General features: G+C 34.9%; 2 protein-coding genes and 1 non-coding gene across 3 annotated transcripts; all 3 read right to left on the reverse strand.

Annotated features, from left to right (window-relative positions):
- Window positions 1–233: 233 nt before the first annotated feature.
- TRNAL-CAA (transfer RNA leucine (anticodon CAA)) lies at window positions 234–317 on the reverse strand. The gene has a single exon. It is a non-coding gene; the product is annotated as a tRNA-Leu (tRNA).
- Window positions 318–3,548: 3,231 nt separating this feature from the next.
- LOC105046203 (cytochrome P450 714D1) lies at window positions 3,549–11,923 on the reverse strand. The gene is made up of 5 exons (XM_010924720.4): window positions 11,595–11,923; window positions 7,826–8,052; window positions 7,432–7,679; window positions 6,260–6,614; window positions 3,549–4,111 (listed from the first exon to the last, which is right to left on the reverse strand). The coding sequence occupies exons 1-5, from the start codon at window positions 11,866–11,868 to the stop codon at window positions 3,686–3,688; spliced, it is 1,530 nt and encodes a 509-aa protein (XP_010923022.1). The 5' UTR covers window positions 11,869–11,923; the 3' UTR covers window positions 3,549–3,685.
- Window positions 11,924–16,487: 4,564 nt separating this feature from the next.
- LOC105046030 (cytochrome P450 714C2) lies at window positions 16,488–22,257 on the reverse strand. Its single transcript, XM_010924513.4, has 5 exons — window positions 21,865–22,257; window positions 21,161–21,387; window positions 20,049–20,296; window positions 18,007–18,370; window positions 16,488–17,018 (listed from the first exon to the last, which is right to left on the reverse strand). Exons 1-5 carry the CDS (start codon window positions 22,154–22,156, stop codon window positions 16,593–16,595), a joined length of 1,557 nt encoding a protein of 518 aa, XP_010922815.1. The 5' UTR covers window positions 22,157–22,257; the 3' UTR covers window positions 16,488–16,592.
- Window positions 22,258–22,468: the final 211 nt, after the last annotated feature.

Raw genomic sequence — 22,468 nt, forward strand, 5'->3', positions numbered from 1 at the left:
TTATCATTTTGACAAAATAATTAGAAAAATGATGCCAGATAATTGCCATTTTAACAAAAAAGTATATTAGCTAATTATCATTTTAACAATGGAATGTAAATGTGCAAAAATTAAAAGCTTTTGAAAAAGTCAACTAGTTTCTATTTTTTAAAAAAAATTAATGTTAGCTGATAAACATTTTATTAAAGAATATTTCAATTAATAACTATTTTGACAAAATAATTTGAAAATGGTGTCAGAAGTGGGATTTGAACCCACGCCCTCTCACGAGGACCAGAACTTGAGTCTGGCGCCTTAGACCACTCGGCCATCCTGACTGGTCCATTATCCACCTTTTTTTTTGCATGTTATTTTATTAAGCTCTTGTGACACCTTCCTCTCCAACAATTCAAGCTATCTGACTGCCCTTACCTTAAAACAGTTGTTCTCTTTAAGCTCATCATTTTTGTACCATCACAACCACTTTGATATACCTATGAATATTATTAGATTGCAGTTCCAATGAAGTGATAATTACATTGACAGCGATAAAGGAATTGTTGCGGAACCGAAGATGGTTTTTCAACAATTATGCTAATTAAGTTTAAAACCAAATTTAATGACGTATTATAGTCCATTGTTGCGAAAGTAATAATTCATTTAGGGCCCATTTGAAAAATTTCATAAAATTGGATTGGATTTGCTATCATTGGGTGGTATATTTGGTATGGCTCATATCAACCCCACATCTGCCTAAACTAGAACCTTGAGGAAGGAAAAAAAATCATCCATGAATCTTTTTCTTTTTTTTTTGATATTTTTTCTTCTCATGATCACTAATCCTCCACCTTTTCTCTCTTCTTCTCTCTTCTCTTTCATCTGCACTTCCTCTCTTTCTTGATTCTTATAGGAATAATGCAAATATGCTTTTGTGTTAAAATTCTTTGTACAGTTATACCTTTGTTGTTCACCAGTAGAATCCATATTTCCAGACCAAGATATGACTCAATGATCATAGTTACTTTCTTAATGATAAGATTTTTCAAAAATTAAATACTTATTATTCTTTATTTATGATTGCTAAATTGAGTTAGATTTGATAATAATAACTGATAAAATATTTTTTTACAAAAAAAAAAAACCGTAGTATGCAAAAATAAAATTTTATTATTATTAAAAATTGATATAAGTCAACCGAAACATTGCAACCTAGTCAAAGATACTACAACATTTTCTTTCCCTTTGTTTCCATTATCATCATTATCATTACAAGTAATATTTCAGCAAGCCTTACTTTATTCTTGTTTTGTGTGTTTTTTTCTTTTTCTTTTCTTTTTTTTTTTGTGTGTGTGTTTTCTTTTTTTTAAAAATTTTTTATGGGTTGGGGCCGGGCAGTGTGGGGGGTGTAAGCTATGTATACGTGGGAGATATTCTTTTTTATACATCTAATCTTGGATGTTTAGGTCATTCTGACGATGTGGTAGAAGATTCTTCCCGAGTCTCTTATTAACAAATTAATCATTTCATTTATTAGGCATTTAGTTCTGGTATTACTTGGAAATTTTTTCCTTACTTTTTTTTTTTTTTTCTCGGTCATTTCTGAAGTGTTGGTTGGCACGGCCCAAAAAAGGCCATGATATTGCACGAAACGTTTAAACCAAGCGCTCTTAAAATTGTACAGGAAATTTGGGACACAATTATAATTCCAACAAAACATAAAGCACACAATGGGCAAGATATATGTGGTTTTGATTTCCCCAAATTTTAGATTTCCTCGCTCATTACCTCTAAAACACTTCGCTGACAGGATTCGGCTTTGGGAACAAATCTAGCACATCTCTGTACGTATCACTTCAAGCTAATAAAATAATGGGGAAGCACGTTACTTCATCTGCAATGCAAAAAGAAAAATGCGGCAGATAAAATAACAAGGATTTTTAATAAGGGTTTAAAAATTTAAATGAAGGTTCTGCTTTTGGGCCCTGGAACTTTTGATGGACGTCAGCGCTGTTGAAAATTCATCTTTAAGTATATAGGAGAAGGAATTATCAGGTGGATCAGATCCATTATAAGCCTAGGGGCGAAGGAATCTTTTTTTTCTTATCTTTCTTTTTTTTTTTTATGGATCTGTTTGATTTGTGTATGTCAGATTTCTAAAAATCAATTATTTAAAAAAATGATTACGAAGAGATAATTTTTACAATATTTGATTGGCAGAAAAATTATTCAATAAAATAATATTAAAAAAAATTATTATATTTGGTTAGAATTAATCTTATATTGATATTATTATATTTATAAATATATCTATTAATAAAAAATAATTTTTACATATCAGGATAATATTTTCTTTTTAAATAATTTCAATATAATAACTATAATCAAATAGTTCTTTTATATAATGCCATCAATATTTTAATTTTTTTGTTCAAATTTTTTATTGAATAAATTTAGGAAGACATCAAATAAATTCAATAATTACATATGTACTCTATTTTTTAAATTTTATTATTTTTAATATTTTTATTCTCATCAATATATTATTACGGATATTTTTATCAAATATGAATTACCATCACTTAAAAAGTTACTACACACCAATCCTTTCATGGTATTTGTTTTATCTAGAACTGAACAAATAATTGAAACCCAAGTGAACCCATTCAATCCCATCCAATAAACATCGATTTTGGTCAGTTGAAAGACATAAATCGGATGGAATCGAATTGAAATTTATAAAAAATCGATTATTTATGGTCGGATTCGATTCCTACATTTTTATTCCACATGAAATCGAATTCAACCGATGTAGTATTTCACAAACTCACTTTTATTTTAGGACGGCGTCATTTAGATTTCAATATTTCATTCTAAAAAATATCTCGTCATCTATTTGGATTCATAAGAATATTAATATTAAATTATTGATCGAAACATATTAATTTGAGACAATTTTAAAGTGAAAATTTTTATATATAATTACTTTTCGATGAGTAAATTTTTTTTATTTTATTTTGTATAAATTTAAAAATAAATTTAAAATTTATAACTTATAAGATTTTAGTATTTTTTACATTAAATTAATAAAAAATAAATAAATTTAAGTGGACCACCATTGGATTTAAAATCAATATTGTATCAATATTGAAGCTCAAAACTGACACAACCCATCCGAATCCACTACAAATCGTCTATTTCAGTTTCAAATAATTTATATATGATAAATGATCTGCAGTGGGTTAAATTTTTTTCAACCCAATTGAGTTTGGTCGGATCAAATTTTTTTCTCAATCCGACTGAATCCGATCCGTGCTCAATCTTAATTTTATCTTCTCTCTCAAAAAAATAAATATTAAATTTATTAATTTTTTTACTATCTCTTTTTAATTTTTTACGTCAAATATGATAATCTAATCTAAGATTTATCTTTTTATATTAAATTAGCCCTAACCAAACAGACGTTATGTATAATTGCAACATATGATTACGATCGACGAGGTCCATGGTGGATCTGCTCCATTTAATAATTTTCCATATAAAAGAGACCTCTAATAATGGAAGAAGAGGACATCTTATGCTATCACTATTTAATTAAGCAACCGTTTCTATTAAATTTTTTCATGTTACAGTAGACTTAAAAAAACCATCGGCTATTAGAAACAATACATACAGGATTTGGACTTCAGAGACACGAGAAGCCAATTTGTCACAGCCTTTTCATTATGAGAGGCAAACAAAACTCGGGTTCAATGATCAACCTAAACGTTGGGGAATGGCGATATCTTGGAGAAAGAGAGAAGGTGAATTTGGACAAAATTAAAGAGAGGATAATCTTCAACTCTACCATGGCGAAATACTGTCCCACACACGTGCGAGCACCCAAGCCGAAGGGCATGTACACGTGTGGGTTCTCACAAGCACCCGTGATGCCGCGTGCGAACCTCTCGGGCTTGAACTCGTGGGCGTCCGGCCCCCACACGGTTGGGTGGAGGTGCATGGTCCAAATAGGGATCCAAAGGCTGACCCCTTGGGGAACGTGGAGGTTGCCCAATTTCATGTCTCGAAATGCCTCCCTCACAACAAAAGTAACCGGTGGAAAGACCCGGAGAGTCTCTTGAATCACCATTGTCAACTGCAAACAAAAAGGAAAAAGAAGAAAAAAAATGGAAAAAAAATCATGGATGACCAGCAGCCAATGCTAAAAAAACTTAATAGATTTGCTTTTTTTTTTTTTTGTTTTGGGATAATCTTGCTTGCTAATGTACACCCGTGAGCATTTGTATGCCAACAAACTGGACTGATTTAGTTGACCCATGCATGAAGTTAAGAATTATCGATTAGCTATGATTTGCAAATTAAGATCCCGCAATTTAGAATCTTATCTAAAAAAAACGAGTTAAAAGATATTATTTTGATTTATTGGCTCTATATAAATATCAAAATTTTTCTCAGCAAATAATCAATATGGGACTAGATACATATTTGTATGGATCATCATATACTCTCCCTATTGAAGTTCTGACGTTCTCGCAAAGCTAAAGATTCAAATTCATGCATCCATCCATGAATACCGTGATTGCCCCATAGTCAGCCCAATAAATTTGTACTGCAGTATTCCTTAATCTACATAAGTTATGAGTTATAGATCAGATCTGCTTTGATACTATTTATAATCGTCCAGGATCTTATCTAAAAAAATTAATCAGAAGGCATTATTTGAAATTTTTGATCTTATATAAGTGCCTAAAATCTTTCCAACAATAATCGATGTAGAGTTAAATATACGTCAGCATGAATCCCCGTAGATTCACAATACAAATTAGATATATAAAAATTTGTTGAGATTGGAATTTACTTGATTAAGCTTGAGAAGATCTAATTAGATCCAATCTTAGAAGGAGGTTTGAACCGACCAAGTGATGGTTAGACCTAGGTATAAATGTCAGATGAGAGCGACATGGGCCAAATTTGAGCCAAACTAGAGTTGGCTTTGACCTGACTTGTAGTCTAGTTTAAACCGAAAACACCCTCCAGATAGAAATTGTGCTATATTTCCTAATTTGCAAACCCCTGCATATGTGGAGATCTTATGTTCAAACCTTGGAAGATGTTTCCCCCAGAATATATGGGAAATTCTTTTAACATTTTAATGAAGTATTTTAGGATTAAAGAACACTACGTGTGAAAGCTTCGTGTAATTGTTAGGTAAGATTTTTGTTTTTTTTTTAAATGTCTTTTGTACAAGAATTCAAACAAAGTTGGCGAAGGAACGTCAGTCAAAACAAGAAAAGGTGCCGCCACTAACAAACAATCCAGGATTTGGCAAAATTTTTCGTAGACTTAGACTATATATCCAAGCAAAGGGGGAAAAAAAAAATAAAAGGAAAAAAAATTCAAAATTAAAAGGGAGAGAAAAAGCTACCAAATGCACATTCTCTGTATGCAATTCAACTCCCTGCGTTCAAGAATATGAATTTTAATTTTTAAAAAATTAATTTATTTAATTTTTAAAATTCTTTTATTTTTCTCTTCCAATTAAAGATAAAAATAGTATAGATATTATTCGTTCGAATTTATTTTTATATCCAAATTAATCCGGATATGGACAAAAATTTAAGAATCCAACTAATATTTGTATCTGTATCCATATCTCTCAAAGAAAAATAGATATGGATATGGATAGATAATTAGCCGATCCGTATTCGAATATCTGACCTACATATAACCCTATAAAAATATATAACCATATAAACATGTTATTAACTTATTTATCATCTAGTTAATAATATCTTTGATTCTGTAGTCATAAAATTTAATTATTTAAATTATATCCGTCATTATATTCATACTTTCAGTATTCGAATTGTATCCATATCCATTTAAAATAAATATAGATATGAATCTTTTTATCTGAATAATATCCGTATCTATATTTATATTTATGAGATAAAATAAATATGAATATGAATATGCTGATATCCGATTCGATTTCAGTCCTACTTTTAATGTTTGTATTAAAAATTGGGCCTGACACGCCACGTAACGATGGTTAAATGCTCTTCATGGGCTTTAGTTTAGAAGCTGTAGGTCATGGGAGGTTCGATTAGGCCCACTTTATTTGTACTTAAAAAAAGCCCATTCCTAGAGGCATTGATATCAACCCCCCAATAATTAGCATCAGGAGGGATGTCAAGGGACTTGGTCTTCACAGAAAGAATGACATCCTTAACAAACACCAAAGGTTGAGTAATTGAAGCAATAGAAGAAGAGGCATACTTACTGTTTTCATCTTGTTGATCATGTCAAAATCTGGCAATCTTCCACCACAAACCTCCATCACCTCGGCTCGAGCACGGTCCTGCCATTCTTGATGCGAAGCAAGTAGCATCAGGCACCAGGTGGCTGTGACCGCAGTGGTCTCATGCCCTGCAAAGTAGATATTCTTGCAGTTATCCACTACGAAGCAATCGGAGCTGTCCTGAGTGATATCACCACTCTCTAGGATGGATTGTAACAGATCTTTCTCCGAGAAAGCCATGGATCTTTCTTTGCGTTCCTTGACTAGATCCAGTATCCATGATCGAATCTCTCGCTCCAGTCTTCGAATCTGCTGGCTGTTCTTTGTTGGCAAAAATCTGGATCACAACCTTGGTTAGTTGGATAATTTTCCTGATTAAATGATATAGGTGTCATAATCGAAAATGATGTGATGTAATGCTGAAAAATATGGACGTGGCACATAGAAACACAATGAATGAAAAGCTCATGAAAAAAAAAAAAAAAAAAAAAAAAGTTGTTTGGAAACTGTGTCGGGTCCTAGTTGTTCCTAAGAGCATGCTTTCGCTGCCATGTTTTGCAAATGTCCCTTAACAACCAGGAAACAGAATTAAAAATATAGAGTGATTGCAGGATAAACACCTATCGCGTAAGTATTCCCAGAGACAGGGCAGATCAAATAGCAGGGACGCATTGATTCCCCACCGGTCGGTATTGATTTTTTTTTCCCCTCCTTTTTCTGCAGGATTTGAGACTTGGATGGGTCCTAAATCCACCCTCTATTCAATACCCATCCCACCGTTCGTCGAGTTGGAGTCTAGATTTTCAGGTAGGGCAAACAATACCCTACAGCACATGCATCAACGTGGTAGTGCATCATGCCAATCAGCTCGTCTCCTTCGTATGGGCTCCATTCATCATGCACTTATCTCAGTGATTGGCCCACAAAAAGGAGATGAGTTAATTGCTATGATGCATAGCCATGTGGTGCATAGGATGTATGGTATAATTTCTTCTCAAGTAGACTGAACCAAAATATGTAGAAGTGAGACTTTGCTGATCTAGGGTTGAAATGAGACCGTCGTGCGAACTCCTGACTTGGGCAAGATGTGATACAATCGGTGGTGTTCGACTGCAATTTGGAATTTGTGGAGTTAGAGATGCTATCAAACACACCTCGAATAGGGAATTTCGAATAGCTGACTTGGTTTTGACATGAGTTTTGAGAGGGCCCTAAGCTTTACAAAAATCTCCTTGCCTCTGGAATAATCAGTTCCAAAGCTAGCTCTTGATATCACATCTGCAGAAAAACTCCGAAAATCATCATCAACAACTATATCTGCAGTGCCACCTTCACCATCAATCATACTTTCCCATGAGTTCAGTAGTGGGGCAGCAGACTCTATCATCAAATCCACCATGCCCTACAAGCATTGAGACTGTGAAATTAGTAATCATCAAACCTAATTTCACTCCTTAAATGCAAGTTTAAATGTGTGTGTTTTTGGGTTGGGGGGGTGGGAGGGGGGGGGGGGGGGTGTGGGGGGGGGAGATTTTAAGGAGGTTTTACCTTGACCTTGTCCATGAAAAACTCTGGAGCTATGATTTTCCTCTGATGAGCCCAAATTAACCCATTGGACTTGAGAATGCCACCTCCAAATAAAGGTTCCTGCACCTTCTGAAGATGCTTGGGCTTCCCAAAATCTAATGACACGCAAATGCTTATATCTTTCACCAGATCAGGATCGCTCACATACAACGCTGGTCTACTTCTCGTCCAATACAGATATGTTGGACCTATATCAAACAAACATTTATTTATATATATTAAAAAATATAGCCAAAAAAATGCACATGAACGATGAACTCGTCTTTTTAGTATTTTTTTTTTCTTTTTTGAAACTAAAATCTCGAGCAAGTTACGTTGTCATTGCGGGTTCAAATCATCACTGAACAAATACGTTTCTTCAGCTGAAACAAAATTTGAATTTTTAAAATAGTAATTTATATGCATGAACAGAGAATGGCAAATAATGATTATTATTTGTGTTATTTGATGACTGATGTAGCAAGACAATAGCTAGAGAGCAGTGTTTGTCTGGAGTTACTTGAAACAGTTGCCATTTGCGAGCCATGCTATGTTTGCATCTAGTGTAACAAATGGCTTCTGGAGTTGTTATTTATGTTCCAATTTGGAGTTGAATTGGAGAGGTCAAGTTTTGTATTCTAGATTTTATATGTATTGCAGAATGGTTTGTGATTGAAACTGGTCAATTCATTCTGCAATACATGGACTGCAACTCCTAATTAATCACATGTTGTTCTCATTCTACAAAGTAGGGACAAATTGTGCTTTAGAACTAGATCACTCTCATTCAAGGATTTAAACTCTAGATAAATATGCCTTACACTTGAATTATTGATGGGAATGCAAATCAATAAGCAAATGCTCATTTCTCTTAAATCTTTTACACCCGTTAGTACCATGTCTAATTTGTCTAATGCATAACATATTTAGAATGGCTGCCACCTACATAAAACCAACCAAGAGGTCAAACCTTGCACGTGCCTGACCAATCTAGGAGTTTGACCTTGCACACGATTGAAGAGATTTGTAAAATAGAACTCACCAAAATTGTTGTTATTAATTGGCTCATATATTAGAAACCAAAGTGCTGTAGGCTTTTACTTGATCATTGTGATTTGGCTATCTCTTCGTGAATGAGCATGCTATGTCAGCAGTAATATATAGTTGGATGGAGGTTGTATCTATAGCATGAAAGAAGGGTTCATCTTCCTTTGTTTGAATCCATCATTGGATAGTGCAGTGGCCACGTCAAGAGCTGTGTAGTTAGATGAATGAAGTATTCAGAGTGCTTTGAGATCTATGCAGAGCTTGATCCAATGATCCATGTTGTAAAAGATCAAACATTTTTCTATGCAAAAGATATATCTTGAACCCTCCATGGTTGTCCTGATTATTGGATGGAGTCCAATAAGACTATCATTTGAATAATAATAGAACTTAGAAGATGCTTGATTGGGGAGATGTAGGTCTAGAATGGAAATCGGAATGTGTGACTCTCATTCTAACCATTTGGTTGAGAAGAGTTCGATTCTAATTCCGATTTTAAGGTGGAATAGGAATAGCCCAATCTACCTAAAACTCAATTCCTACTCTTCCCTGTGGATTCAAATTTTCATTCCAATTCCAATTCCGATTCTGATTCCGATTATGAACTAAGTATTTTAGAAAATTTGATCATTCCGATTCCCATTCCGATCCATTCCGATTCTAATTATGAACCAAGCTTTTCTTTAAATTTTTTACCCCTAGTGAGGGAGATACCTAACTCATGAAATCCAGTAAATATTATGCTAATTAACATGGTCAACGCGAACAATAGATGTGAAGTGTCTGATTGTAAAATTAAAAAAAAAAAATAAATAGAGCTCAACACCTCCCAAGACATCGACATAACCAGTAAGCTTAAAACTAGAAGACTTTGACCACATCACCACACCATTTAATAAATTCCAGTGGATCACCAATTTTGTAGACAGGCCTCCGTGAATTCAGCCGCAAACCACTCTCTTTCATCACGATGGTGAAGAAAATTAGGAGTCCTTCTATTAGGTAAATGGACTTTGACTTTGGGTATGTCAACAGTGAAAGGAATTAGCATGCAACACAAAGAGGTTTTATTCAGAGCAACAACAACAACAACAATAATAAAACACTGATTGGTGTGGATTTTGTGTAATCAGGGTATTTTTCTTGGTCACCTAAGATAACCTTTGATACCATGAAGGAGAGAAAAGTCTACTGAAGAATGGCCACAGGGGAAATTCTAGCAGGATTGGCCTTATTTATATATAAAAGCTAAATACCAAAACCGTTCATTAAAATATACAATATCCCCTCCTAAAAAGATTCCATGCCTCCCATATATTATCCTGTTCCTTGATTCATATGAATAACAGTGCTATACGTGAAGAGCTTTTGGATGACATCCAAGTCCTTTTGTCTTATCTCCACCATTTGTATGCCGATGTATATTATGTGATAGATATATACGATTTCGGATTCTCTTATGGTGCACGATTTGCAGTGTTGAGTGCAGCACAACCTTGGATGTAGGCCGGTATATAGATGGCTATCAAATGAGATGGACGTTGCATGCGATACACAACACATCTCGTCTACCATTCACCATATCCTATTAGATAGCTATCCATCTCTATAATCGGATGATGTGGTGCAAAATGCACGTCGCAAAAGATCCCGAGCCAACTTATATTGCAACTTTAATGCTTCGCCGTCAGCAAGCAAGCAGGCATCAGCTTTGTGGCAACAGTGAGCTCCCCACTGTTGTCAGCTATTATGTACCACACATACAGTACTCGGTGGTCCAACCAAGGGGGAGCCGCATCAAGACTAACCAACCTTGGGACTGCCGTGTCAAAAGTAAATTGTTCAAATCTTGGCTGGATTGGAAGCTAGATACGGTCGGCTCCCCCCTAAGCGATGTAAATAACAGCACAAAAGCGTAGCACTCAGCAGGATTCATATCTGGCCTGATTGGTTATAATATCTTCTGTAATTTTTTTATTGCTGATTAGTTTCGAGAAAGAAGATGATGCCAGATCCAAACCTTGACAAGGGGAGGGCCTAGCCAACAAGGTTGCATGGATTGTCTTATAGTTCCGTATTGTTTTACTAAAAAAATGGGTCAAATTTTTGATTCAATGTTTTCAGAATATTTAATATACGTTATGTTATCTTACTTGTTTACTTTATATGTTTTGATACTGACTTGCAAATTATCTCATTGACTCATGAATCTAATCGCATATATGATAGAAATCCAAGCACCATTTCCAAATTTTGAGATTTAAAACATTGGATTAACATGGGAAAAGAAGGGGCTGGCTTTCTAAGAAGAACTAAAATTTCTGAAAAAGAAGGGGAGGAATACTGAGCTAATTAATACTTGTTGGCGATCGAGTCATGTTATATGGTTTATGCACCTCCAATCACCTGTATTGTTATTCATGGCTGTAAACTTTTATCCAAATACGTAAGAAAATAAAATTGTAGAACAAAAGCATAAAACGAATTAAGCTACAGCCTGATGGTTGCGCCCATCCTCCAAACTAAGGAGATTCTATATTTGAATCTTGAAATGTGTTTTAATTCTCACATATTTGATACAAGCAATTCTTGTATTATTGTGGCCACCTTTAGTTTAAAAATTAGAAATGTGTGACATGAAAATAGCTCAAGCTAGATCATTCATCAGACCCCCCCCAAAAAAATTAAAGAGGAAGAAACATACCATAATCTTTTCTCCACTGATCGAAATAAGGAAAGAGAGTCTTGGTGTAGTCTTCCAGCACGGATCCATGATCTCTTGGAGCCATCTTGGAGGACACCTCCATCTTCTTCATCTCCGAGAGATTTCCCAAGAAAAATGATGGGGGAGGCCCTACAATCCCTTGCCTCCTGAGCTGCTTCTGGATACCATAGAATCTCAGCCATGCAGTAGTATACAAATATACAACCAAACTGCAACAACCTATCAACACCACGAAGTACAAGTACTCAATCATGATGTCCAATTCTACCTTTCCTCTCTCTCTCTCCCCCTCTACCCCTCTCTCTTGCTTTTATGTAGAAGTCCTGGGCTTGAGGCTGTTGTTATTTAGCGTGCGGTTGACGGGAGGGATAACAAGCATGAGAAGAGAAAAAAAAAAAAAAAAAATCTTGATTCCCATGCGCAGTGATGTCAACCTTAGTTTATTGGAAAAATGGGCCATTAAAACATTGAAAAAGCTGTTATAATAATTTCCGAAGCCTCCATTTGCGTTATAATATTAGGCTACTTAATGACGGTCTTTCTTTATTCTGTTTTTTTTTTTTTTTTGTATATTTTGCTGTCACAATGACTTCTAGGTATAGATAACAATCTTGAGCAGTTTACAAGATATATTCATGGTCATTAAGTGGGGATATAATGATCATCATTTTATTGAAATAATCCACTCGATGGCCGGATTATGCAAATAACTAAACGTGAATCTTGGTATTAACATGGCTGATGTCGAACTTAGGACAAATGTTTTTGTTTGCTCTTCGAGCTAAGCAATGCCAGCGAGTTGCTCATTAGCCACGTAAAATTTTTATCATTCATGTGACGTGATTCATTAGAATTGACTGGATTTTTTTTTTTGAAAGTGAATTGACATGATTCATAAACATATGGATATTAAGGAACTTTTGTGACATGACAAACAATCTAATGATCTCCCTTTAGAGAGGGTTTCTCTTCCTTTGATCTAACAATCTAAGACCAGCGGTGGTTTAATTATTATCACATCCCTTGAGATCAAAGGACCTTGATGGGACTAATCCATTGCCCAATTTACCTCTAGAAGGACATGCACAAAAACCACAGCTTTCAATTTTATAGTTGTGTACAGTAGTACCTACAATCATCATGAAATAATCTTTTATCTGCAAAAGATAATAACCAGGGCAGGGTGATTATAGATAAGCTCTGAATCGCCTCAAGTTGTAGTATGTATTTATAAATAAATAAGATTAGGTGGAATTGAGAGCAGGCTGTCAAAATGAAATCCAAGTATTTGACATTTGCACCGAGCCCGGGATTGGTCTGGATTTCTTGCACTAGCATGGTCGTGCCACGTGGCTGACACCCACAAAGCGAGCCTGATGGGTAGAAAATTGTCACATCATGACTTGGATTAACATATAAGATGGAGATTTTGAATTCTAAAAGCTCAAGAACGTGGACCATTGAAAACTAAAATGGATGCTGCATGATGTGACATTGAGAAAGAGTTAGATGTTGAGACATTTGCTAGGAGTTTTAATGAAATTCCAATCAAACAGCTATAAACAATGTTTAGGGTGATGTAGAACCAATATAATAGTAGATGGTATAATGGAATTCTTTCTATAAATATTTATATTTTTAATTTTATTTTATATCTTTGATTTGAGTAGTTTTAAAAATAATAATAATAATAATAATAATAATAATAATAAGTGCGGAGGGTAAAAGTAATCCCCTTATTAATTTATTAAGTGTAAACAAAGAAGAAAAAAATATAGCCCCGGGAACGTTAGACTTCGCACCGTAAATTTTATTTCTAATCATGTTCTATATGTATTTTGTTGTATGGAAAAGTACTTTGAAAACTTTTTTTTATGGAATAATTAGCTTTCCACTTGTTTGTTTCGATTGAAAAATCAAATAAATGTGGTAAGCTTATTTTTTCCTGTATTTTTTTTTTTTCCAATGGATTTTCTTTTTGTTAAACTTTTCTATTTATTTCCTTGCTATCAAACAAGAGGTGATGGTTACTGGCACCGACATCAAGGGAGGGTGGTTCTTATCTTGGTGGCTACTTTTCATTCTTTTGAGGTGATATACACAAAAGAAGCCAATAATGCTGTTGATTGGGTTGTGACTTGCATGGCCAATCATATATTCTGGACTATATTGAGGAACTCCATGATTATGGCTCCTATCTAGCTCTTGGATAATTTGTACTCTGATTCTTATAGATGTATCTGTACAACGATTGCATAATATATCCAACTTACCAAAAAAAAATTAAAAAATAAAGAGTGTGAGATCCCAACCAGATGCAGACATTGTGGTCACAATTTTTTGCAACTATTTTCTCCTAAGTGACTCTTGATTTCTTTCCCAACTTATTTTATTACTACCTCTGTAATGCTCAATGCCTCTGCACTCTCAACCTTTCCAACTTCATTCCTTTGATCGGAACTACCATTAGAAAATCCACATGAATATTCTCCGGAATACCAAAACACTCCTTAGAAGCTTCCTTCCTAGAAGGAACAATTTTAGACAAAAGCCAAGAATTACTCATCTAGTGGTATGCTAAGCTCTCGTGATATATTCTTGTTTTTTTTAAATATGTAGAAGGGAGGAGTGAACTCCACTGCGTTATTGGAAAATGAACTAGTTTTTAGAAAGCCGTTGGGTTGTTGGAAAAAAAAAAGCATGAGAAGCCCGGAGCAAGAAGGGTGGGTTTTGAGAGGAATGATTTTGCGCTAAGATAAAGTGGAGACCAGTTTTCCTTGAACAAGACTAAGAATCTTGGATCATCATTGTCAACTGCAATTACACAGATATAGTTATACATAAACCCTACTCAGTGGATGAGAATTTGATGATGGGAACACTCCAACCATGTAGAATATTGTTCAGTTATGCAGGGACAAAATTCATTATATATTTAAAAAAACTATAGGGTCCATAATTTTCCAAGGGTTATATTCTCAACCAAGGAATGAGAAATGTGGAGGATTGATATGCACTACTTGTGAAAGACATGACCTCGACTTCTTTAGCTTAAGTTTGTTACCAATGTTTTAGGGTTTGCTACGATAGTAGAGCATAAAAATAATAACAAAAATCCTATTGAGTGCATAGTCGATGCAGGACTACCTTTGTATTTGTATGGGTCCTTACAAAAATAATTTTAGAACTAAAATATCATTGGGTTTTAAGAATCAGAGTAGGCTCTTCCCTAAGTGATGACAATGGATGTTTCCTCCTCAAGCCTGGCCTCCACCTTGGCGGTCTTCACCATTCTCCTGCCACCAATGTCGTCTTGTTCATCCACCTTGACTCTTTGCTCTTGAAATGCCACTCTTGTGAGAAACTATTGGTTAGAATTATTCTACCACATAAATTTTGGACTATCCAATAAAACATAGCCATATCATTTGATGAGACTAAAAGATTTAATAAAAGTTGGATTCGAAATAGCTAATCATGGTTGATTGTATATTTTATTTTCAATCACACTTTTAACCAGGTGAGAAGTTTTGAAATATTGATTCACTGAATGATACAACCACATTTACTGGATGATCCAAAATACCCATGGAAGAATAGTTCTAACCAATAATTTCTCTATCCTTTGGCCTCACCATATCCTGCGGCTCTTGCAGGACCTGATGTTCTACGAAACTCGATGATCTCACTTGCTCCGCCATCATTCTTTGCTGCGATTTAGTTTTTGATTGCTAAATAAATGTGTATGTCATAAAGTTTGGATTGAACTTCGACTCTTTTATCGGCACCAAGCTTTCAAGGATTTTTGCTGAAGTGGTTAAGATGGAGGACATTAGGAAAGTGTTTGATGGAATGCCTGAAAGCTATTTGGTATCCTGGAATTCTTTTCATTAGAAATAGTGACAGAAGTCACCATCATTTCATTAGTTGTGTGAAATGATACAAAGAAGAATAAGAATAAAAAATATATTAGGCCTCCTCAGCAAGGAGGGAAATGCAATGCAACACCACAGAACAAAAGTCTTCCTTTAAAAATAAGATATTGTCGCCTGGATTCAAGCTCCTATTTCACAGCAAAAGAAGAAATATCTATCAGAAGGCATTTTGAATGAGTTCACCATTAAGCAGTGCATTAAAATATCTGTCAGAAGCCTGCTTTCAATTTTCAAAGTCTGCTATGAGCCAGATCTTGGAAGCAGCTCCTGGCTTTCACATGCAATTAGATTTTAGAGCCTTAAAAGTTTAGCTTAGGCTCATGAGTCGTGTCTCTAAGCCTTTCAGGCCACCCTGGCTCATTTGGTGAATCTCACTGAATATCTTGCGAAATCCTGATTTAGCAAGCCTTAAAGTTTAGGTCCTCTACAAAGTGGAAATTAAATTTTCACTTTGCCCTGCTTACCATCCATAGCAGAATTTGAGATTTATAAATAAAAGCATATGTTAAGTGATGTATCGAAGATCTTTCAGAGAACCACACTCAGATCTCAGATTTTGTTGGGTTGAAGTGGCTCAACAGCAAGGAGGAAAGGTCTGTAATTCATCAAACGACAAAATATTGTTGAATTGCATTGATCTCCAATTGCCTTGGCTTAATCAAAGTTATAAAATCTGCTTACAGTACAACAGCAATTACTTACATCTGCCATGCAATGCATCAACTGAATTAATCTATGCATCAACTGAATTAATGAAAAAAAAATTCCCAATAAATGTGAATTATACTTTAGGCTCAACTTTTGGGTTATGCATGTGACAAATGATAACAAATTTTGTTACAACAAACACAAGCTTGCTTTAGCTATATAACTCAGCAGTTTACCTATTCTTTTCTGTAAGCTAAATAATTGATTATTTCTATCAATACATAGTCGATTATCAAAGCAAGACCAAAACATTCATAAAATGTTTTCCTGAAATCATCAATGAAACAAGCTCATTAAAGAGTCATGACCTTTGAACACCATATCATTATGACAGTTACAGCTTCTTCACAATAAGCGGTACACCAAACTCAGGCTCTACAGTCAATCTAAAAGCTGGGGAATGGATATATCTCGGCGACAGAGAGAAGCTAAACTTCAATAGAAGAAGAGAGAGGACAATCTTCAGTTCCAGCATAGCAAAGTTCTGACCTGCACATATGCGAATTCCGATCCCAAATGGTATGTATGCATGAGCAGATTTGCAAGCACTGCTGATTCCATGTGCAAACCTCTCGGGGTTGAACTCATCAGCATCAGGTCCCCAAAACTCTGGGTCACGGTGGAGTTCTGATATCAGGACTGATAGAATGATGCCTTTTGGAATGTAGATACCTGCAAGCTTCATGTCTTGAAAAGCCTCTCGTGTCACAAGCGCTGCTGGAGGATACAGTCGAAGAGTCTCTTTGATCACCATTGTCAACTGCATTTTCAGTGACAGTTCTAGTTTGCATGAGAAGAGAAATCATCAAATAATGGATCTTTTTGGACTTTAACAACAGTAAGTGGTGTGTAAGGATTTTCTACACAGTGAGTTCATTGATTTATTCATGAAATTATTTTATAAAAAGTTCTATCATGGGAACAAATTTTACACTAATAGAACTCAATGAGCTTATCATATTTCAAGAATCAGACTCAGAATCAAGGAATAATAAAAGTTAAAAATAAGGACTTTTATTTGTCAATATGATATTTTATTTCATTCTTGTGAAACTAATCTTTTGTTGCCACAATTGTGATACTCCCCCGATGTCATAAGTGTGTGCAACCTCTACATTGTGTTTGGGTGGTACTGTGTCATATCTATAGATTGGGGCCAACTAAATGCATATCCCTTCTTAATGTTCACATCAAAAAAATTTGAAATAAATGGAGATAAGATGTCTTTTTATGAAGAGAGTAAATAAAGAGGAAGAGGAGGAAAAATTAAGAAACAAAAGTTCTAAGACTAATGAAACATGTAAAGTTTATTGGTTGATTTTAAGAGTCATTACTTCTAGACTAAAAAGGCAGCTTGATGCATGAGGCTCCTACCACTGTGGGGTCCAGGGAGAACCGGATTTATGCTATGTTACTCACATGTGTGGAGTGGTTATTTTTGTATTTTAAACTTGTGACACTCGGATCATACTAGAGCAACTTTACCGTAACACCAAAGCTCAAATACTAAAAAAAGAAAAAACTAGAAACAAAGTGAATAAGGATACATAACACAATATTGATAGATGAGGTCTCGCTACCAATGAAAATTAATATCTCCAAAAAAATGAACATCTCAACCAAACTAACATTATCAGTCATGGTGACCTGTAAGAAAGTCCTGCAGTAAAGTTTGGACAAAAGATTACCATCCCCTTTCCAGGACACGGGTGGCTGCATGATTTACAACTACATCCCCATTTGCTTACCGTTTTTAACCCATGAAGCATGTCAGCATCTGGTAATCTTCCCTGAAAGACCTCCAACAGTTCAGCACGAGCACGAGCTTGCCATTCTGGATGTGAAGCAAGAAGCATTAAGCACCATGTAGCAGTGATAGCAGTTGTCTCATGCCCTGCAAAGTAGATGCTCTTGCAGTTATCGATGATGAATCCATTGATAGTGCTGGGCTTGGCATGGATGGCACCGGCACCATCGATAATGGATTGTAATAGATCCTTCTTTGATGAACCCAGTGAGCCTTCTCTACGTTCATTTGCTACATTTAAGATCAAGGACCTGATCTCTCGGTCTAATCTCCATATGTCTCTATTGTTCTTTGTAGGTAAGAATCTGGTGAAAACAATCGTTGTTTCTTTTGTGAATGAAGCTGACAAATGACATATTTTCATTTTCTTAATTGTTTGGTTTTTGAATTAACAATGCAAAAATGAATGCTGGACCAATCAAATTGAAAGTCTGCAAATTTATCATGATTTACCGCCACCAATAATATGTATAAGGGAAAATGCATATGTTCTGGAGGTCTCCTTCCTATGCCTTAAGGGAGAATAAATGGAGGGTAAAACTAGTGTTAGTGTCTCAATACATAAATCAATTGACATAAATTAAGAATTCACAATGTTGATCATGATTAAATGCATCATAAAAGATGCATTAGAAAAATCCGACATGTTGGAAATTTTATATATATCATCATCAAATATTGTTTAGAACTGTTTATTTTGTATTTCATTGATGTATGCATATAAAACCTCTAAAAATATATGATTCTTATTTTGACGGATCTAAATATTTGTAAACCAGGATCAGTAGCATGAATCTTCAATTTTGAGGTATGTCATTAACTTTGTTAAATGCATGGTCAAATATTAGATCTTTAGAAAAGCATATAAAACTTTGCAATTAAGTTTTTTTTTTTGGCCTGTCATACAATCATTTTTAACTGCTTTCTTCTGGAAGAAAGCCAGAAAAAAAGCCATGCTCCTTGTTGCATGCCAGATGTTAAAACCCCCAATACAACACTAATAGATATGTGAAATATGATTGTTGACAAAGGTTCAAACTTGGCAATCTTCTGCTACTTAGGTCACCTTATGCAAATATTTTGATATATCATATTCAAGTAAGGGATGAAAGAGTATCCTGTGCATAGGGCTGAGAGTTTTTTGTTTTGTTTTTTTTTTTTTTGGGATAGAGAAGGTGTTTAATAAATGATGGATTCAAATATCCAAAAGTATCAAAAAGTTAACATGTTCTGTTCCTTTATTTTGATAGAGCATGTGCTTTTGTCCTTAGGTGTCCTCATATTAAGGTCATTAAGAATTTATCTAGTGTTTACTAGAAGCAGTGCATTGTTTATTTTAGTGGATGGGCTGGACAAGGAGTAATGTTTATTCTAATCGTAGTAGGTAGGATGGAACAAAAGATGGTCGTTTTCTCAGCAACTTAGACAACAAATATTATATCATATCATAAAATAGCTTTGTCTCTCCCTATTAATAAGTAAATATTCATATCCAAATGGCAGCTGTAAAAATTGTCCACTTGACACCACCTCCTACCCCCTTAAAAAATGGGGGAGAGGGGGTCTGTTCTGCTAAACAAATAATTGAAGTCATGCCCGCCAAATGCAACTGTTCCATAAGATTCTTAGGAAGATAAAGGCATCAAGTTCAAATTACTCTCTGCTAAATTATAGAGACATTATTACTATTTGACGTTGGTTGTTAGCAATTTAATCTGCATATATTTTAATGATTAGAACAAGCAATCTGAATAAACTCAGATAAGCCTTATTACGAGTTGTTTGGAAACTTACTTATATGACAGAATTCTATGAATGTCCTTAACAAAAATGTATTCCCGAGGGAAGAAGGAGACAATGGTCATTAGAGATTACAGTGATAAAATTGGCTTATTAAAAATCTATTAGGAACTATTTCAAGACTGTTAAGTCTCAGCATGCTCAAACGTTTAAAAAGAAGTTTTATAGAAGGGTCCAAATTACCTTGAGCCAGGAATCCCAATAAGTATGCTTGACCTTGACATTGCCTTCTGAAGTTGCCTAAGTCTAGAAAATATTTCTTCACCTTTAGCATAACTACTTCCAAAAAAAGCTCTGGAGAGTACATCTGCTGAAAAGCTTCTTAAATCCTCATCAACTACAATTTCTCTTGTTCCTCCCTCACTCTTAAGCAGGCTCTCCCATGACTCCAAAAATGGAATTGTGGCCTCCACAATTACGTTTACCATGTGCTGCAAATATGTGCACTCTATGTTATTACATCATAGATGTGGCTAAAAAATTGTTAGAGCTCAGGATGAAAGATGACTGGGGGTGAAAAAAATTCATAGCTAGTCATCGTCATCGATTTCATATTAAACTTCTGCTTGTCCACATCTCATATGTCATAATACATGAGTACATGAGTTTCATATCGCTCTTGCGTGAGGGTTGACATTGGATTGCTAACCAGAGTTGGAATCTGTCAACATAAAGGACTGAAGACATATCTATACATAGCAATACAAAAAGAGATTACATCACAAGCATACAGCTTTAGTAATTAAACAAAATGTAAGTGCTTTTTTTGGTTGGTTAATCTAATTTTGATATTTGACAGAGGATTTTATAAGGTTTTGAGAAAGAACACAAGTGTTTATTTGTGCCTACCATTTTAAGGCTAGGAGCAGTAGGACATGGAGTGTAAACAAGAGGGATCAAAGGAAAAACTAAAATTTGTGCTGCTCACAGTATATATTTGCACAGTGAATTGGAGAGAGTGTGCATCTCACGGATGAGGTTTGGCACTATTATTTACCAATTCCTACTAATAACAAGGTAGTAGCTTACAAGAAATATTTAAAATTAATTTTCCAGACAATTTAGTGATTTGCTTAGCATGTTTAATGTTATCAGGAACCTCACCATGCCTAGGTTACCCACATGGTCTATTAGCAGTATATTTGTAAAAGCCTAAAATTCAGCTTTCATACTCATGGAACATTATCTAAAGTCAGGGCTAAATACAGTAAGCCAATCTTGGCTCCAAATTACAGGAAGTTTTGTGAACAAAAATACAAATAAGGGTTAAAAATACCAATAAGAGCCTAACTTACCTTAATTTTGTCCATGAAGAACTCTGGTGCTATAATTTTCCTCTGGTGAGCCCAAACAGCGCCATTTGATGTTATAATGCCCTCACCGAAGAGAGCTCCACGTTCCTTCTGCATGTATGAAGGCTTCCCTAAATCAAAAGACTTGCAGATGCTTATCTCCTTCACGAGATCAGGGTGACCGACATGCAATAGTTGCATGCTTCCCGTTGAGTAAATAAATGTTGGACCTACCATTACCAATTCCAAAATTCTCATTCACATAAGATTTTGAAAAGCTAATAAAGGTGACTAAAAAGCTGCTTGAGTTTTCCACAGTGTTATAAAAGAATGCAGCAAAGAAACACTATAGGATCATTTCAGCCTCTTAGTGGAATGAATTATATGATCTTAGTCCAGTTCTACTCAAAATAAACAAAGAAATTACACATATATTATTTTTTATTGCAGGAACAATAACAATCTAATGGGCCTTTTAAAAAGAAAGAAGATGATCTAATGGGTTCTTCCCTAAGCATAACATCTAATTTTCCCTTGCTAAATCTTCCAATAAAAAGAAAAAAAAAAACTAGAAGCCTTGAAAAAATTAAAATGATTTCTATTTCTAGAAAGATACATACTTGAGCAAATCAAAAGATATCATGCAACTTTTACCCCAAAAACAAAAAAAAAAAATCATGCAATTTACTCCAAGTTTTTCAACATACCATATTCTTTCCTCCACCTCATGAAGTAAGGAAACAAAGCAGAGGTATAACCGGCTGCTAAATGCCGGCTGCCATCCTTTTGGATCTTCTTCTCTCCTTGGACCATCCTCCTCATATCCAATATGTTCCCGTAGAAAAGGGAAGGGGAAGGGCCCTTTATTCCTTGGCTCCTCAGTTTGTTTCTGATCTTTTCTGGCCTTAGCCAGAGGATGTTATAGAGGTAGAACAGAGCGAAGCTCACAAATCCTGCAACCAAGAATAGAGGCAAAGCGTCCCAGTGAGCACCTTCCATCCTCTTTCTCTCCTTTTTCCTCCTCTGCTCGCTTATGTTCTCCGCGAGCTAAGCTTGATATACTGTAACCGGACAAAGGGAGTGCAGGGCTACAGGTGAAGGCTCTTTACTGCAGGGTTGGGGACAGATGAGATGAAGCGAACCTCAGGACCGGACCCCACCTGTGCATTAATTTTTTTTTTAATGATTGTTGGCAATAATATTTACTTACGTAGACTTTTGTTGCAAAATATATTATTTCAAGATAAAAAAATTAATTATCAGAAAAAAAAAGATCAAAAAATTTTTTTAAATATTCTGAAAAGATAAAAT

Source organism: Elaeis guineensis, chromosome 5 (assembly GCF_000442705.2).
Source record: "Elaeis guineensis isolate ETL-2024a chromosome 5, EG11, whole genome shotgun sequence".
NCBI classification, from domain to species: Eukaryota; Viridiplantae; Streptophyta; class Magnoliopsida; order Arecales; family Arecaceae; genus Elaeis; species Elaeis guineensis.

Excerpts from the sequence above, each read along its gene's own strand:
- LOC105046203 (XM_010924720.4), bottom strand. The coding sequence starts at position 11,868 with ATGATTGAGTACTTGTACTTCGTGGTGTTGATAGGTTGTTGCAGTTTG. Across the intron at positions 8,053-11,594 it reads TCAGTGGAGAAAAGATTATG|GTCCAACATATCTGTATTGG; the intron begins GTATGTTTCTTC and ends TGTTTGATATAG. Across the intron at positions 6,615-7,431 it reads TTCGAAATTCCCTATTCGAG|ATTTTTGCCAACAAAGAACA; the intron begins GTGTGTTTGATA and ends GTTGTGATCCAG.
- LOC105046030 (XM_010924513.4), bottom strand. The coding sequence starts at position 22,156 with ATGGAAGGTGCTCACTGGGACGCTTTGCCTCTATTCTTGGTTGCAGGA. Across the intron at positions 21,388-21,864 it reads GAGGTGGAGGAAAGAATATG|GTCCAACATTTATTTACTCA; the intron begins GTATGTTGAAAA and ends TGGTAATGGTAG. Across the intron at positions 18,371-20,048 it reads ATTGGGATTCCTGGCTCAAG|ATTCTTACCTACAAAGAACA; the intron begins GTAATTTGGACC and ends TGTTTTCACCAG.